Source organism: Arctopsyche grandis, chromosome 1 (assembly GCF_051622035.1).
Source record: "Arctopsyche grandis isolate Sample6627 chromosome 1, ASM5162203v2, whole genome shotgun sequence".
Classification (NCBI taxonomy): domain Eukaryota; kingdom Metazoa; phylum Arthropoda; class Insecta; order Trichoptera; family Hydropsychidae; genus Arctopsyche; species Arctopsyche grandis.
This window is the reverse complement of record NC_135355.1, coordinates 7,308,794-7,327,018: the sequence shown is the minus strand read 5'-3', so window position 1 is coordinate 7,327,018 and position 18,225 is coordinate 7,308,794. Positions and strand designations below refer to the sequence as shown.

At 33.0% G+C, this 18,225-nt stretch overlaps 4 protein-coding genes across 10 annotated transcripts in view; 2 read left to right on the top strand and 2 right to left on the bottom strand.

The window, feature by feature from the left end:
• The window catches only part of CCAP-R (Crustacean cardioactive peptide receptor), a 129,052-nt gene extending 127,535 nt beyond the window's left edge, over positions 1 to 1,517 (top strand). The window contains exon 11 of the mRNA XM_077446292.1: positions 577 to 1,517. Coding sequence (XP_077302418.1) covers positions 577 to 693 — 117 coding nt within the window. The 3' untranslated portion in view covers positions 694 to 1,517. The remainder of the gene's footprint in view (positions 1 to 576) is intronic.
• A 1,314-nt stretch (positions 1,518 to 2,831) lies between these two features.
• On the bottom strand, positions 2,832 to 4,439 carry LOC143916646 (uncharacterized). Its single transcript, XM_077437844.1, has 3 exons — positions 4,379 to 4,439; positions 3,894 to 4,227; positions 2,832 to 3,751 (listed from the first exon to the last, which is right to left on the bottom strand). Exons 1-3 carry the CDS (start codon positions 4,437 to 4,439, stop codon positions 3,559 to 3,561), a joined length of 588 nt encoding a protein of 195 aa, XP_077293970.1. The 3' UTR covers positions 2,832 to 3,558.
• A 526-nt stretch (positions 4,440 to 4,965) lies between these two features.
• LOC143922842 (uncharacterized) lies at positions 4,966 to 14,771 on the top strand. Its single transcript, XM_077446200.1, has 8 exons — positions 4,966 to 5,262; positions 7,233 to 7,357; positions 7,427 to 7,675; positions 7,747 to 7,963; positions 8,361 to 9,240; positions 9,327 to 9,637; positions 10,127 to 10,235; positions 13,729 to 14,771. The coding sequence occupies exons 1-8, from the start codon at positions 5,210 to 5,212 to the stop codon at positions 14,083 to 14,085; spliced, it is 2,301 nt and encodes a 766-aa protein (XP_077302326.1). The 5' UTR covers positions 4,966 to 5,209; the 3' UTR covers positions 14,086 to 14,771.
• A 398-nt stretch (positions 14,772 to 15,169) lies between these two features.
• Positions 15,170 to 18,225, bottom strand: LOC143922851 (uncharacterized). 7 transcript variants are annotated; one of them, XM_077446214.1, is made up of 3 exons: positions 18,108 to 18,225; positions 17,799 to 18,037; positions 15,170 to 15,968 (listed from the first exon to the last, which is right to left on the bottom strand). In XM_077446214.1, the coding sequence occupies exons 2-3, from the start codon at positions 17,804 to 17,806 to the stop codon at positions 15,353 to 15,355; spliced, it is 624 nt and encodes a 207-aa protein (XP_077302340.1). In that variant the 5' UTR covers positions 17,807 to 18,037; positions 18,108 to 18,225; the 3' UTR covers positions 15,170 to 15,352. The 7 variants fall into 7 exon arrangements, with proteins under 7 accessions (XP_077302340.1, XP_077302333.1, XP_077302366.1 ...); XM_077446207.1 differs by having other exon boundaries at positions 17,799 to 18,027; XM_077446240.1 differs by having other exon boundaries at positions 17,799 to 18,027; positions 18,130 to 18,216.

The window sequence follows — 18,225 nt, the reverse complement described above, 5'->3', positions numbered from 1 at the left end:
AATCCCAATGCGCCTTCCTAGACAATTAATTACAAACATTGCAGCATTTTTATTACATAAATCGCTGTATTTCGATAGCCTGTAGAACACGAAATTAACAATTAGTTAATCCATAGATAAATCTATGGATTTAGACTTGTACATAAATTTTTACATATTGTACATAAATCTAATTCAGATATTTGTATAGTGGGTAGAATGATTTTTGCCAATTTGATGGAGGAACTATTTCAACAATGAAATCAGATAAATTGGCAAACCCTTATAGGAAACGATCGACTCAAATATCGAAATTGGCGAAAAGAGGAGTCACAAATATCGAAATCTGACCAGCAGTATTAAAGATTAGCACGGGATCGAGCCATACTGCTGGCTCAGTGGTAATTAAATATAAAGCAATGAAGTAATTAAAATTTTAAATATTTTGATTATTCTATTTTTAGTTTTATTTTTCAATATCACTTTAAATTTCGATAATTTCTGATATAAATGAATTCTTGCAGTTTTGAATGTACGAATTTGTAATTTTTAACAGTGGTCAATAGAATTCTCTAATTTGGTGTATTGTCTTTCCAGCAAGCGATAATTAATGGAACTAAACACCAGGTTCATAAAAATACACTCCATGAAAGGAAGGGCTCAGAGAGCAGCGGCAAAAGAGTGCAACTGATGCTGCATAACACCACCAAGTGACCACGGCCAGTGGCTCTCGGACCTGGTACAACAAATGCTGATTGCTACCTATAGTTCACGAGTCGCTATTAATTTTGATTAATACACAATATCTATATGTATGTGCTGGCGTACTGAAAGATATTCTATTCCTTTTTATGGTACTGAAATTTCCTCGAACTTAAAGTGAATTATTTTATTTACATGAAATTGTATATAGATAAATATTTTTTGTCAAATTTAGCTATTTATTTTATTTTTCTTTCATGACTATGGATACTATCAAAATCATGACTATGGAAACGCTTATGCATATATGTATATGCATGTGCATAAATTATATATAAAATAGGGTATATGTGGATGTTGATACATGGCACTCAAGTCGAATACGTGTACAAACAAAGCCTTTAAACTAAATATTCATTTTAATGTTAATTACATCAAAAAATGCAATCTGTTAGTAAATTTTTTTTTTTGTTAATATAGTGGCAAACTTGACAATTTATAAAATGATTTTAACATTTTAAAAAATTTAGTTCAATTACACTACCTCCAAATGAAATTTTAAAATTTATTTTTTTATTCATAATATATATGTATAATAACACTTTCATATTCACATTCATATAAACTTCTAGTATTCATATACATACATACATAATTACAAACATGAAACAAGCTGAAGGATTGTTTTAATCAACTTAATATATATATATTACTTGTATACCGTACATATATATTTATGTAGTTACATAGAATACGCACTGTATATTTAATTCTACAATGTAAGTAAATTTGTGTACATACATATGTATATCATCTAATAAAGATATTCACGTGGTATATGTGGTTTATGTTTAACATTTACTCTAAATTGATGTATTGAAATACTTTCTTACAATGCGACCAAAATATGAGCTTCAACAACATGAAACGAGCTTACGACTTACGTCGGTGTTTGTTGATACTTTTATACTTTGGTAATGCTAATTATAAAACAGAAAAATGTTGTAAAAATATAATTGTAAGTGTAATGTGTTATTAAAAAAAAATCGTAGACAGTTTTGAAATTGTATATATACTATGTATGTATTTACGGTGTTAGTATATTCAAATTTATCTACCTATGAACATATTTTATATATAAGGTGTACTATGAATCAAATTTTATGTTTTATTTATCCAATTTATCTGTGATTTTAGGAATGTCGTTATAATTATTTATTTTTTTTTAATTCAACAAAATCTAGTCTAATATTAAATTATATATGTAAGTCAATATAATGGGAAAGGAATTCATTTTGATTCCACTTGTTACTCGTATTTCATAAAATTGTATGTCAATAATACATGTGTGTGTGTAGTACTACTATATAAAGTTGTTGGTGTATTTTCATAATCAATTGTATTTGTAAAATTGTTATACGTGTAAAAATGTGAGTGAAATTAATATAAGTATGTATGTATGCATACATATTTACTATTTTCTGTATATACACATATATATATATATATATATATATATATATATATATATATATATATATATATATATATATATATATATATATATATATATATATATATATATATCTGTACACAAAATATATTATTTATTAATTTATATATCCATATTAATGTGTTACTAATAAATTGGTGATGAAAAAGTAAAGAATTTTAATAAATATTACATTGTTCTTATCCACCGCATGCATATTACTGTAGTATTACATTTTATATTGGTATTGGCGTTTTGCTGGATGATACATCAATAGGTGGTTTTGGAAAGGAATTGATAATTGACTTAGCTACTACCCACATGGAAAAGTTTTCAAGTCCTCAATATATGTAAAATATCATAATATCGAATAAAATGCATATGCTTGCTTCTCATAATTGGTATGTGTGTTTAGCGAATATTGTTTTTACATATTTCATACCTCCTTTACGTTTCACTTACGATTACAATTCAGGAAAAAGTTTGCCTCTTATCCGGTCGTTTTCATACTTTGCCATTTTGCTCATTTTGGTCATCAATATAAGTACATGGAGCCTCCGCCATTACGATAGAGATAAAATATCGTATAAGAAGCATTTCAGGTACGAAGATTTTTAATCTCGGTGACAGTTGGTAGTCATTAATTTTATACATAGATGGCGGTAGTAAAAAAAAAATATTGGTGTTTTTATTCAAAATAATAATTTTATATACAAATTATACAAGAGGTACATATGTTTTTAAAAAACTTTTTTTTGATTAATTGAATTTTTGATACTAGATATATTCCTTAAACATTTACATAGCTTAATTCATGTTTGGTTAGATCCAATTTATTTGTTTGTGGACAATTATCAATCAATTAATGATTATTATTGTTTTCATATTTCACTTTGATTTATTTTAAATTTCCAACTTCAATTATAATTAATGACTTTTTGGGATGTTTTCCAACTTCGAATCGGCCATTTACATTATTCTGCGTCGGAGAGTGAAGAATATGCCAACAAAGAAATCAGTTATTATTGGAACGCTGACGCATTTGAATACTTTTAATAGTTTCAATGCATTAGGAGTTGTTGACAAAACATATTGTGGCCGCCACAACTTGTAAAAATACACTGAGTACATATGTATGTACGTATAATACATCTATATACATATGTTTACATGTGCATACAGATCTCATAATCTTATATCAAAATTTCGCATTAAACTTTTTTTCGATACTTTCATAATATTATATACATGTTTATTGCAGTATAATTATTAGCCTTTTGAAGTCCAAGATTAAAAGGTAAGTTTTCTAAGTATTACTTTAAGTTGATTTGAAAAATATTATTTCTGCATGCTTACATAAGATTACTCGGAAAAATAACTCAATATTATGATATTTTCGTTTGGTTCATATCGTTTCGTTTAGTTCTCGTGTACTCGCGATTGCGTATCTGCCTTTGTCTTTGCCCTAGTTCGAACGGAGGTACTTTGGCCAAGGTTGACTCTACGTGTTCGAACAGGACGCGATGATGTAATTTGTACAGCTTGAGTTCGACGAGGGAAATAGGTTGTGCTATATTCCTACATATATCTACAATAAGATGAAAAAAAAAACCATAATTAAAAACAAATAAGGATAAATATAAAAATTGAACATGCTACGATCCCAAACTAAACAATCTCTCAACCAGATCAGTATATTTTAGATTGAACAAATCCAAACCAATAGAAATCCAAATGAGGAGCTTGAGACGATCCTCCACTGTCTTTCATCCAGCAATGGATGGTGAATGGGGCCGGCGTCACCGACAATATTGTACGGACGCCAGGGGTTCTCAATTGAGATGCCACCTGATGTCGTGATGTTTGTATAGCTCGTGGTAAAGCGTCGCGCGTGGCTTTCCTCACGGTGTCTTCCTTCGTCGTCTGTAGTCTGGTCTCTGCTGATGGCTGCTCTGCTCTCTGTCTCCCTCTCTCATACCGTGTGCGTATGGGAGCAGGATGTTGGGAGACGGAAAATAGAGAGGGATTATATGTAATGAAAACAGTTTGTAAATCTGTATATGATCAACTGTATTTTAAGGTTAAATGTACAGAGAGCAAGCAGGGGGAAAGGGGGGGAGTTCGTATACAATGGTAGCACGTGTGCTGGAGGTTATGCATCAAGCACGCGTGTCTGAGTTGTCTGCCTTCGGGACGAAGACAGACCAGGTTTCCTCAATACACCACGGACGAATACTGGAGCTGGTCTCCAAGTATCGTCAAACATCACCAGTCTCGAACTGGTGATTCAGGATCGAGGAAACGCGCCGCTTAGAAGCAGTGTTCAAGCGGCGACGGTTGGAGCGGGAATGTCAGCGCTGGCCACACCAGTGCGGCCAGCACCAAAAAACATCGGCCAGCTCGTGGGTCATAAGGTCACGAAAGCCGACCATCAGACAATTGGTCTGAACAAATATTACTTAAAATATGTTCCATATCCAGTTCCCATTATGGGGGATAAAATGTATTTGATGCATGTTGATGCACGTGATTTATTTATGATAGCTGAAGGCAGAGTGAGGTAGCTACTCTGAACACAGCCGAGTTGGTCCCCACTCGCAGGAAGGTGACCAAACTCGACCATGTCGTATAGCGAGCCGCCACACCATATTGCAACCTGTGGTTGCTATTTAGGAACTGGATATAGAAAATATTGCAAGTAATATTGTTGGTGTCGACGGCCCCAATGGCTGAAGATGGTGATGGTTCGGTGACCAGTTTTAGTGTGACGGGTGATCACATGTGACCAATCTAGAGCGACCGGTTGTCCTGTGACTAGTTCACATATGACTAGTAGTCCGTTTACCGATGATGATACGCAAGTGGAAGGTTAGTAAAAATTAGAATCGCCGCATATTGCATAGAGTGCGCAACGTGAGTTGGCGCGCCTGATTCTGCGAGGAATGAGGGAATCCCTCAGTCGTGAGCGAGAGAGCGAGAGCGAGAGCGAGAGCGAGAGCAGCCGGGTTGAGGGCCGCCATTGCGATAGCCGATCTGATGGCGGATCCGGCAGACACCGTGCCGACGCGCACCCGCCCTTGCACCAACTGGTGAGTCCTGTCCTCCTGCTCCTGCTCCTGCACCGAACGGGGGCGCACCCCACCCCACCCCACCCCACCCCACCCCACCCCACCCCACCCCACCCCACCCCACCTCACCTCACCTCTCCTCGAACCCCGCCCCCTCCCTCACAGAAATGCCCGATTTTTGCGCGAAAACCTCCCATACAAACACCACAACTTTTTTTTCAAAATTGTTTTCGATCGGTAGATAGATCAGTGATCAGTAAGTGAACATACATTATGTGGCCAAACTAAATATAGACAAATGACGCTGCGTACTCTCGACGAAATAATCCAGTGTGTCGATGCGTTCGAGGTCGGAGACTGACTGCACCATGCACGTGTCTCGGGCTTCTCGTCGACTTGTGGCCGATTGACAGCCGAGGCTAATTTTAGCCCGGTGCATTAATGTGTGCATTCATCTTTCGCCCGGTTGCAACACACTAACTTTTAAGTGCCAGATTGTTCAATTGGGTTATGGGAATGTCAATTAAATTTCAGCATTACTGTCCGTCTTTTGTATGCCCCGATTCGTCGGGTCGTATGGCAGACATTTGTAAGTTGCTAAGCTCACTAAATGACCACATACATAGTAATTTCTGCATGACTAAAAGTATATTTAAAAAAAAACGCTGTTTTGCATTTCATATCGTTTATGTAGTTGTTATTTTGGTATGATTTTTTTATTTATGAAATTAACAGAGTAAACAAAAATTTTAATTCTTTATGCAATGCAAATTCATATTTATAGTAAAATTTTCTTCAGATTAGAAAAACGACAACTAGATTCTCTAGTATGTTTGATTTTTAAATGCTTTTTATTATTACTAAATTATGCTCACAATACATCTATCTATTTTAATAGCTAATGGTCTACTGATCACTTTCTATTTTACAATTTAATTTCGTTAGTTATCATAATATTATGTTATTCTAATGTTAATGTATATTAGGAAATTAGCATATTAGGAAATAGAGCTCAAAAACCTATTTACTATTCTTATAAATGCTCATAATACATCTAATACATAATATTAACTAAAGACTATCTAAAGTCGTCGATGTACTGATTCTAGTATATTTAAAAAAGTTGTTTGCATGCACTATAACTAATAACTACAAATCATTTCTAACTAATAAGTATTCATTAAGAGAAGTATCATCAAAACTTTTTTTTTTCATTATACATTTTTGGATATTCTCTGTAACATTCAGTAATTATTAATTTTTTTACCAAGTCTAAAAAGCTTCAAGTCAACATTCTCATCAGTTTCAAATTATATACAATAACACAAATATATCGAAGTTACAATTAATTTATTGAAATTTTTAAATATATATGTAAATGTAATCCACATAATTCTATTCTAATTAAATTTAATACAAAGATTCAACACCCCAATTGTGTTAAATCATACAAACTCATTAAGAATGTTTATTGGTATAAGAACTCTTCCAATACATTTTCTATGTCTTTGTTTTTTTATTTTAAAACCAACGACAGATCTGTTTTCCATCCAATTACTTTCCACAATGGTAAAGCTGATTCATTCACAATGATTTAAACTACTTTTAAATTAAATTTCAGTGCTCTCATATGTATACTAGTCTTTAAATAATAAGAAATTTTACTCTATTCCTTCTATTTGACCATTGTATGTATGTATATCTCAATTTATTATCATAATATTACCTTCTCATTGCCTTTATCCATTTCATTGATCATATGTAAATACTAAACTCACTCTGCATTTCTGACTATATAAATACTTTGGAATTGATAAATAGAACGAATGCTAAACTTGACCTAGTTCTATATAAATAATCTTTATATTTAGTACTAGTACAATATTACTGGTTCGAAATAAAACAACTTTATATTTGATTCAATACTGTTTTAATATATTGATTTTTAATCTAAACGACACATTTAATAATGAAAAATAATGTGTTTACAGCAAGAGGAACATACCTGAAGACAATTTCACAATCCACTCTGTGTACTGCAGTCGAAATCTTAGGATTTGTCAGCAATGTAACGAACCTGTGGCTATAGTCGATATGGAGAAACATACAGCGCAAGGTTGCTTTGTTTGATATATAAAGATTCAACATAGTGACTCACAATTTGACCAATGTATTCGCTTTTCAGTTCCGTGTCCACAATGCCGGGAAGTGATGCAGGCTTGCGACCTTGCGGCCCACAAGACGGACGCGTGCAGCAAGACTCAAGTGCACTGTATATATTGCGAACTGTCTTTAGAACGCATTTCAATGGCTGATCACGAACTCTATTGTGGCACTCGCACCGAGAAGTGTTCCGAGTGTTCGGAACTTGTAATGATCAAATATAAGAAACTTCACGAAGATTCAAATCACGGCTTTTTGAAATTAGACGATGGTGATTAATTCCTCCTGCGTAATTACCAGAGTAAAATTTGCTTATCATTTATGATCTTTAATTTATTTTAGAGCCTGGTCCACAACCGTCTTGGAAAGTTAATGCTTCCAAAAGTTCTAAAAAGTTAACCGAGCACAGTTATAATAAACACTCATCAAAATTAGAACATTCGCGTCTTAAAAAAGATGATATTTTAGTTGATCGACCAAATCCTTCAAAATTGTCGGCTCTTCCAACCTCAAACAATTCAATTTCCGCTGAAAATGAATTGGATAAGCAAGTGCTTAGGTACATATGAAGTTTTAGACTATATACATATGTATGGACATCTTACAATGAAAGTATATTGCCAGTGAAGTTACATATATATATATTTTCACTGACGTTGCAGTGAAATCCTATCAAAATACTTTTTCACTATTTAATGTATAAATCCACAAGCGAAAATACAATTGCAGCGTGTACCTACATACATGTACTTGATAATCTGTAAGTGAACACTTGCAATTTCACTGATACTGAGCGGTAACATTCATTATTTGATACGTTTTCATGGGCTCGTTCCGTGAAATTACATTAACACCAGTGAAAATATAAATTCACTGGCAAATACAGATTCACTGCAACATATACATACATAAATGGGTAGAATTCGTGATTTTATATTAAACTCTGTATTTCTCAGGTCTCCCACTTCGAGGGGTGCTATTAAAAAGCGTATCGCACCTCAACCTCCGGTTAATCAGGCTACTAGTGGAGCTCCAAAATCTAAGCATAACGTTGCTGTATTGAAACCATTCAAACATACGAGAGACGTTCCATTATATAAAGCTTTAACGCGAGAACAAACTGCACAGAGAGAAAGAGACGAAGAAAATGCTTACAGATACGCAAATAACTTGCCACCATTGTTAACATCTTCGGAGAAAGTTGAAAAACTTCGTAAAATGAGTGCCTTACAAAATATGGACTTCGAAAATGAGCTTCAGAAAAACCAAAAGGAAAAGTTCTCATCTAAATCTGAAAAGAGCAGGAAAATGAGCAATGATAAAGGTGAGACGTCTCGTGAAGTTGCTAACGTTCATAAAGATACTTCCGGTACTGGAAAAAATGTCAACATGAAATCAGAAAAAAATCATAAACATCAGTGTGAATTCTTAGAATATTCACCCAATGATGATACTCTGGTTCCCGTTAGTGAGAATATTGCATTTACTGATAATCCTTATGAATACCTTCAAAATGAGAATAAATATTTGGAACGATCATCGAAGATAAAAAATCAGAGCACATCCAAAAATCCTGTCTTTCACAACTTTACACCTAAACCATTTTCTGATAATACTTCTAAAAATTTATTCAATAAAAATACTGAAAGTTCAAAAAATAACATTAGCAAAAAGTCAAATAAAGACAATTGCAACTTGGAAATGTTAGAATACTCGGATGAATTGGATAAGTTTATAACGAACGGTTCCAGTCCGACTAGTTATGAGCCGAAACCGGTTGATCGTTTCTGTGAAATTAAAAATGATCTGAGAGCTTTACGTAAAGAGCTCAAAGAGGTAATATACATATTTACATTCTGTAAATTGATCTTATTTTAAATTACAAAACATAGTTTAAAAATATGCAAATGTGTACTTTTCAGTGTTCTTCACCACTAGAAAATCGTCAAATTTCCTCCAGGCAAGAAACATTACCGTGTCCTCCTCCATTGGAGAATCGACGAGTCTCTCCAAAACAGGAAACTTTCCGATCTCCATCACCTTTGGAATATCAACGAGTCCGTACAAATCAGGAAAATATCCATAGTCCTTCACCTCCAGAAACTCGGCGAGCCTCTACAAAACGAGAAAGTTCGCCCACAAAACAATTAGATAGGATGCCATTTAATTTACCTGTCAATTCGAATGTGATGAAAACTGATCCTTTAGACTTATATAAAATAACCAATGAAATGTAAGTCAGTTTCGTTTATATCATATTTATTTTTTATCGCGTGTTATAAAAACCATGGAATGTTGTACTGTACCAAAACAGCCATTATAGAGTAAAAGTTTATCTCTAATACCAGACTCAATTATGTAAAAAAATATGTGTTAAATTGGACTTAACGTTATATAATTAAACCATCAGCTGATTGTATAATGACAATTATATTAGAATAGTTATCTTCAAATACACCTATGTATGTAAAATTCTCAACGTATGTAGATCACATCAAATATATAATTAGCTATATATTGGAGAGTCCAATTTTTCATATTTTTTTTGTGAACTCATCGCGATCGCCTTGACTCTACGTGTAATTTGAGGTAAATAATTAAATATTTTTTAAAATAAACTTTAAATTTAAGATTGCTTTTTGTTTTGAGATTCTATTATATTTTTATAATATTTATTTTACATATTCTTCTTAAATGACAGTGGATTTATTTTCTTTTATAGGCAGCCTGAAACGGTGGAGATGTACGATGAAGGCAGTTTGAATTTTGTTATGTTGCCGTGTGAATTTTGTGAACAAATGATACAAGCAAGCTCTCTAGTGACTCATGAGGTAAAAAACATGATACCTTATGTACTATATTATCGGAGAACATTGTATGTTACCTACTGATTGTACGATCATTTTAGTATGTCTTGACAAATTTACTTATAATGAAACATTTATTTACTTTTATGATGGGGTTTTGTATCCAAAATAGGGACAAACCTCTAAAGCGGGCTCTTCATTCGCCTGTGAACGTCGCGCTGCGACTCAATGAGTGTGGTGACATCTTTTTACTAACCCCTTAGCGCCAGTGGCGTAACTAGAAATTTTGGGCCCTGATGCAAAAATTTCTCCCCACTTCCTGGCCAGTTTGTTCGCTCCTGATTTTATTTCTTCGTATGATTTTCGTAATTTACTAACATTCTCATATATACGATTCAACACCAAAGTGGTTTCGTCTAAACTTTAAAGTAAGATCTCGCTAAAGCTTAAAGTAAGTTTCTATAAAGCGAAACATGTTTTTGGGTGAAATTTCGGTAATCTTATATAAAACCAAAACCGAAAGTCATTTAAATGATAGGTTGTACCATAGTTCATTCTTGTAACACCAAACGTGAAAAAAAAGGTCATAAAAATGAGTTGGGGACAAATTTAATGGAGGGCAGATTTTACGACCGTGCGTTGACTTCACGGTTAAATGAAATTTGAAATGAAAATAACACTATACATATACATTTTTAATTTGATTACAGTCACATATTATTATCTACAAATTATAAAAAAGAAATTAATATTTTGTAGCGGCTCCTTTCGATTTCTTAACTTCTTTTATTCGGTTTGGCATAGAATCTACTAAAGTTTTTAAAATTTCGATTGGGAAGTCTTCGTACCATATCTTTTCTATTATTTCTTTCAACGATTTAAGAGTAGTAACATTGTTCTTCCTTATCCTGTACTTGATACACATCCATACATTTTTGATTGGATTTAAATCGGGACTATTGCCAGGCCATGGTATTGTCTTGACACCCATTTCTTGTAAATAGTCCCGAACCTAAAAAAAGTAAAAAAAAATATTTCAGTTTTTTTTATTGAAATTTTGTAATTTATATTCAATGTTATCAAATAAAATGAATACTCACCAATTTAGCTCGATGACAAGGGGCAGAGTCTTCTTGAAAGGTTATATCATCGGAATATGAAAGGTAGTTTTCCATCGATGGGACGAAGCTTTTTTCTAAAAAAAATTATATCTTTTTCCATCGATGGCACCTTGTAGAAACTCCAATTGTTCAATACTATGGTACGAAAAGCATCCCCAGACCATTTGACTTGGAGGATGCTTAACAGTTTTAAGGGTACAATTTTCATTATACCTTTCGCCAACTTTTCTTCGGACATACGGAAAACCATCAGGACTATAGAGGCTAAATTTTGATTCGTTGGAAAATATCACTCGTTGCCAGTCTGATGGACTCCAATTTTCATGTGCTTTCGCCCGTTCCAATCGATTGTTTTTCATTCTCTTGGTTAGTAGTGGGTTTTTTTGCAGCTTTCCGACCGTAGAGTCCAGCTTCTCTGAGTCGCCTTCTTACTGTTGAGTCGCTGATTTCCATGGAAAATTGTGACGATACATCTGTTCTTATATCTACAGCAGTTTTGAATCGCTGCTGTAAAGATAATCTTGTTATTACACGGTCTTGCCTCTTCGATGTGCATCTTTTCAGTCCGGTCCCCTTCTTACGATCAAAACTTCCAGATTCTCTTTTTTTTTCAGTATTCTCGAAACAATCGATATAGAACATCCCATTTTCTTGGAAATTGACCGAAAGGAAAATCCTGAACTCGCTAATGTCGTGATTTTTACACTCTTCTCCAATGATAACTGAGCGCGTTTTGTCATGTTGACGTGTTAAAATTCGAATTTGATGCTTTATCCTCGAAAACCCACACGAAACTGAACTCAAATCTTGGAAAACAATCATATTTAAAATATTTGGTCGTTAAAAACCCTAGACATAAAGGGATAATCCTTTTATTGCCTCGAAGTCGTAAAATTCACAAGTGGTCCGTTTTATGTGACTGCTGGTGTATGTGTATAGCAGTGGCGTACGGTGAATTTTTTTCATATCAAGCATGGGCCGTGATGCTTTGCATCATTCTGCGCAATGGTAGCTACGCAACTGGACTTCGCGCGAAGTTCTCCGCCAAAAATGGGGATCTTCGTAAAGCGGTATGCGACAGCTCGTCGACGTTATTCCTTCGTCGCCGCCTCACATTTCGACTCACACACACGGTGTTGGCGGCCGCGTACACCGAGAGTGAAGAGCCTGCTTTAGAATATTTGCTAAAAAGACAATACAAAAAAAAGGAACATTTTCTTTTGAAAATTAACATTAAGAAGTAATGGGATATACGTATGATTTTATTTTATAATAATATCCAAAAATATGGGGTCCATCACATCCTTAAAAAATGAAGTTGATCCATGCCCAGACCTGGCGAAAAGGAGGTACCAGCCAATGCTAATAACCAGATCCCGGGCCTCGAAAGAATTTTTAAGCCAAAACCAAAATTAATAACTAATCCTGGAAAAAAAATTGCACTAATTGAAAACATAAATAAAATTGTCCGGATCCATAGTTACGACACTACACCAGGGCATGGATATTCTGGCGGCTTTTTCCATCCGTAATACCGATAGTTATTTACCTGTCCGTGGTGCGAAGAGCTTGGAGTGGCACTGTGTATATGCTACAGTTGAAGTGTATCTTCCAATTGTAATATATTTTGACAAGTTGGAATGTATTCCATCTAACCTGGTACCAATTGCCGTTATAGTTGAAGTGTATTTTCAGTTGTAACATATTTTGAATAATTGGAATATATTCCGTCTCCAACCCACGTTAGTTGATTCATATGGCGAATTACACTCCAACTGGTCAAAATATAGAACAACTGAAAATATAGTTCAACTATAAGTTGATACCAGTTTAGATGGAGAGTTTAGGTTTTTGTGAAAACGTCACTTGACTATTAAATTGAGTTGGAAAGTCACATTATTGGTTTGAACACATTCTTAGAGTTGTTGTAATACAGTACTCATTACCTTTATTCATAAAATCTAGCAAATATTAACGCATTGTTGAATTCTGAAACGTTCGTAATAAAATGAGAGCTGTCAAATCTCTAATATTATATTACAACTGGCGCACATTGTTAAAAGTGTATTTGCGCTTGTAGAGATATAATTTACTAGTTGAATTGTATTCGAATATGAATGACCTAAAACGCCAGTTGGGATATATTACTACTGAAAATACACTTCGACAAAAAGTCTAGAAAACTGATTATCTTTTAAAATATCGATTATGTAAAAAAAATCCCTTTAATGAGATTAATTTCTAAGACATTTCATGATGCCATTAATATTTTTCCATAACATTTTTTTAATCAAATATTTGACGAGTTTTCAGTCTGCATATATAGTAAATATTCCAGACTTCTAGATAAAGTCTACATGTATGTCCTAAATTTTTTATATAATTGTACATTTCAGACTGGTTGTAGACCCAATATTACAAGTTTCGCCGGTGGTAAGAACTCCACAGGATATCCAAATTCAATCGAAAACACAGCTCCCCCAAATACCCCAGACGGTCACCGTGCACCCAAGATATCCAATGTGAACTTACACGACGGCCAAAATATAGTGATAAAGGTGAACGAGATAAGATCTAGTGTGAAGCCGGTGAAGAACAGCAACATTCGAAGCACCTCCATATTGTCACCAGAAGAGCAAGACGAAGAAGCCATCGGCGATCTGGACGAAGTGAAATTGCCTTGCGAATTTTGCATGATACTTGTTCCCGCTTGTCGATTGGTGTGGCATCAAGAAGCTTGTTACACTGCATAATTGATGAAAATTACAGGGATTTCATTTGCTATAATGATGATTATTTCTATGTAATACTCGTTGCCAAATTTATACATGACTTACTGCCTGTTAAATTATGATATTATTCTTTACTTCAAATGTCGTTTTTTAATGTATACCATTTTTTTTAAATAAAATATCACAAGTTTTTTATTACTGTTATTTGTTAATATGTATTACAAATTTTCAAAAAACGGTGCTCATATTTTAATTAATATATATTACATTGTATAGTATTATTATTGTAACTTCTTTATTAATTTTATGACTAAAATTAATAAAGAAAGCTTTATGAATGAAATTATACCAAATATACACATCTTTCATTATTTTGTTATTGTAGCGATTATGTTCCAAGTTATACAAAATACATTAGACTCAATTTTTAATACTAGAAACTTAAAATGGTCCCTAAAAAATAGTTTTTTGATAATTTAGTACTTATGTTTAGATTTTTTGATCAGACCATAATTATATTATATTTAAAAATATTGTAATAATTTTTCACAAACAACCTATTATTTTATATTTTTCATAATTTACTATTTTAAGACAACTAATTATGCATGCAATTGTTTTCATGACCGCATTATATTTGCGTTGTAAAAAAAAATATTCGTTGCTTGTCTTTATAATTATATAAATAAAACAATCTATCACATTTTAATGACCGAGTTTTATAATCTTAAAAAAACAATTTATAGATTATCATGCCGACATTTTAATGCTAAGTCACACCACATTAACCGAAGCCACAATAGAACTGAAACAGGAAACTGAATTTTATTTAAGAAATATTTTTATCACCGCAGTAAGGAAAATGGTGTATATATATACACATATGTATATTGATAAGGTTCTTTTGATTAAACCGAAATGTTCATATTCAATGATATACAATATATGTATATATTTATGTTAATGTCATATGATTTTTAATGTTCATAATTTTGGACCTTGTTCCTAGTTAAATATGCAATTTTATTATCTTTCATGTGGATATGAAAAAAAATATAAAATCTATTTTTATAATTGATATGGAATAAAAATGAAAATGCATGTGTACAAGTAAATGCATATAATTTATTCAGGTCTTACATAATTTCATACTTTGTATACATACATATATAGAACTTAAACTACATTCAGTCTGTCTACTCTATTAACACATTTGTGGTCGAATTAACCTTTCAGATTCAGTCAATTTTTTTGTGTCTTGATTTTCAATCACCACAAGTGACTGGTGTTAAAAACAACACAGAAAATACTCATCGGGGCATCGGGGTACAGTGATTTGCAATTTGGGGCAATTCCAAATCCTTTCGCACCTACAACGCGACCGAAATTGTCTCATCTCCAAGTATTTCCTATAGCCTGGGTTGACATCGAGATTACTATAATACTTTTTAGTGGGAAACCTCGGCTTTAGTAAACTTCCAATATTATTTTTGTTATATATATTTGGTTTTATAAAATCATTTTCTGCCCCAATTTCTGTCTCGAGATGCGACTGCTGCTCGTTGTCCACGCTGTCTTCTACATCAGGAAGTATGGCCTCACTCGTATCAAATCTATATTCGCTTTCGTGGTTTTCGTCATCATCCGTTGTCTTTTCAGAATCATCATCACTTCTGCGAAATCTGCCCGCTGACAATTTATTGATTGTCAATGAGTAAACCGGTGAACCTTCTATTTTGGCAGATCTAGACATATCCAATATCGGTATTACTGACAGTGTGCTTTGATCCGTCAATGGTTTAATTTGTACATACGTTATTTTTTCATCATCGTGTTGATTTGCATTGTGCACTGCGTACACTTGTTTGCAAACGTGTAATAACACAAATGAAAAAAACAGATATCTGAAAACAAAAAAAATACGGATTTTAATGGATTCATTGATTCAAAATTGATAATTTTAAATGTGCTCATTGGATTGAATATAGAAACATGTACAGCTATTATTAATTTCGTAATATTTTATATATTTAAATAAAAACTAGTTAAAACAATATATTTTGGCGAGATTGCTGTTATTTGTGCCGAGTCAGTCAAAATAAAATTCGATACCAACTATGTTTTCAAGATCTAATTACACATTTAACTTAGTTACCTATAATATTAATACATGGATTCACAATACACAATGAATGCAATATTATTAGGAAGATTTTGCGTATAAAAATATTTGTATAACTGTATAAATATTTACTTTTCCTAAAAGTAAATATTTAGATTGCGTATTTTGAATAGGAAAGTTTTAAATTTATTCAAAAAATATAGCCAGCAGCATAGCTTGGTGGTCGCGTTGATGCCAACCACAGAAAGGTTGCCGATTTCGATCCCGTATGTTGATCTGTAGTGAATGTACATATATTGTTTAAGTAAAAATATTATGAGACCATCAACTTGAATATTTGTAACTCCAAGCCGATCGTTTACTATCAGAATTTGCCAATTTAACTACGCTATGTATGTATATAACAAAGTTCTAAAGGTCGTTCATAAAGTTTGTTATTACACGTTCTTTACTATATCACCTCCAATTTAGTTTATACATTTTCCCCTTCCCTTTAGTTTATAGATGTATGTATTTTAATTTCCCCTTGCACATATTTTTAATGGTGAAATGAAGAAGGTGATTCAACAAATATGTATGTATGTCTATAAGAATTTCTAGATTATAAGAAAAATAAAGTCACTAATTATCATTTAACTTAAAAAATATTTTACAAGACTGATTTATAACTAAAAACATTTTTTATTCTATAATATACTTTTATTAGTGTAATTTATAAAAATTGAATATGAATGTTCTAATATGTGGTAAATGTTGTAAAAATTATTTATGGGGGTGTGAAGGCCGATTTACAGATTACACTAGATAATACGCCACTGCAATAAAATATATGTTGGCATGCCTATATATTTCGTTTACCATGCATACATATGAAAAACGGTTAGTATATATATCAGTGGCGTGCGATAAAACTCTCTCTCCCCCTGTCGTATATCCTCACTTAATTTGCGCGAGCAGGATACAACAGGAACAAGAGGAACAGGCTTTTCCTCCCGTATCCTGCGCACGCACATTAAACAAGGCTGTATGACAAAAAGAGAGATAATTTCACCGCATGCCACTCATATATATTATATATACATAGTACCGTTTACCATGCACCCTTTTTTTTGATCTTTCGATTTTCGATATTTGCTTTTTCGGGCTTTTCACTTTCGGTCCCGTGAGGTAGAGCCATATTTATAACACATATTAAGAAGGTGATCAAACTGACAGACATTTATTAAACTGAAGTTGAAACCTATCCTAGTCCTTGCCCTTTCAGGTGAACTGTATTTTTCTCGTGAAGGCGAATTATTAGGTGCGCTAGCAAAAGAGATATTTTATATAGTATACCTATATTTTCTTTCCTTGGAAAATGTCTCCATGAATGTACCAATCATATAAGATATTTACAATTATTGGCTATTAGTACACCTCCAATATACATACATATGTACACGAATTTGTATCCTATATATTTAAATAAAATACACCTTCGTGAGGCAAATCAGCGTAAGTACACAGTTTGAACCGTTACATTCAAACACATCTCTTTTCAGCAGAAAACTGAAACTTTACTATGAAACGTGTGTGACAAAGTCAAAATTATGTTAATATATATGATATTTACCTCTTCATCTTGGTGACTGTCGAACCGTCACTCGCACTAGCAGTACAAAACAGGTACTATTGCTCTGCCAGTATTTATAACCTATTTCAGACGTTCGTCTCGGGAAAACAAGTCCTGACCGCTTTACTATGTGAACAGATCGTGTACTTATTATCTCAATGCAGTTACTCTCAACATTTTTATATCAAAATTTCATGTCGGGTATTAAAACAATCATGAAGTACCCTAGCTATAAAAAGCTAATTATATATATACATTCATGTAACGCATTGTTCAAAATATATACAATTAACTACAGGTTTGATCTACCTGAACATATGTATGTACATACATATATAATGTGCACTCTGCTATCTATGTACTACACAGGTATACCGCTCTACTATCGCAAATGTTATGTTATGAATGTTAATGCGCCATAAAAAGT

Coding starts and splice junctions, on each gene's coding strand:
- LOC143916646 (XM_077437844.1), bottom strand. CDS start 4,439: ATGTTTGACGATACTTGGAGACCAGCTCCAGTATTCGTCCGTGGTGTA. Junction 4,228..4,378: donor TGGTGTATTGAGGAAACCTG/GTCTGTCTTCGT, acceptor GATCATATACAG/ATTTACAAACTGTTTTCATT. Junction 3,752..3,893: donor CCTCATTTGGATTTCTATTG/GTTTGGATTTGT, acceptor AGATATATGTAG/GAATATAGCACAACCTATTT.
- LOC143922842 (XM_077446200.1), top strand. CDS start 5,210: ATGGCGGATCCGGCAGACACCGTGCCGACGCGCACCCGCCCTTGCACC. Junction 7,676..7,746: donor CTTTTTGAAATTAGACGATG/GTGATTAATTCC, acceptor AATTTATTTTAG/AGCCTGGTCCACAACCGTCT. Junction 7,964..8,360: donor TTGGATAAGCAAGTGCTTAG/GTACATATGAAG, acceptor TGTATTTCTCAG/GTCTCCCACTTCGAGGGGTG.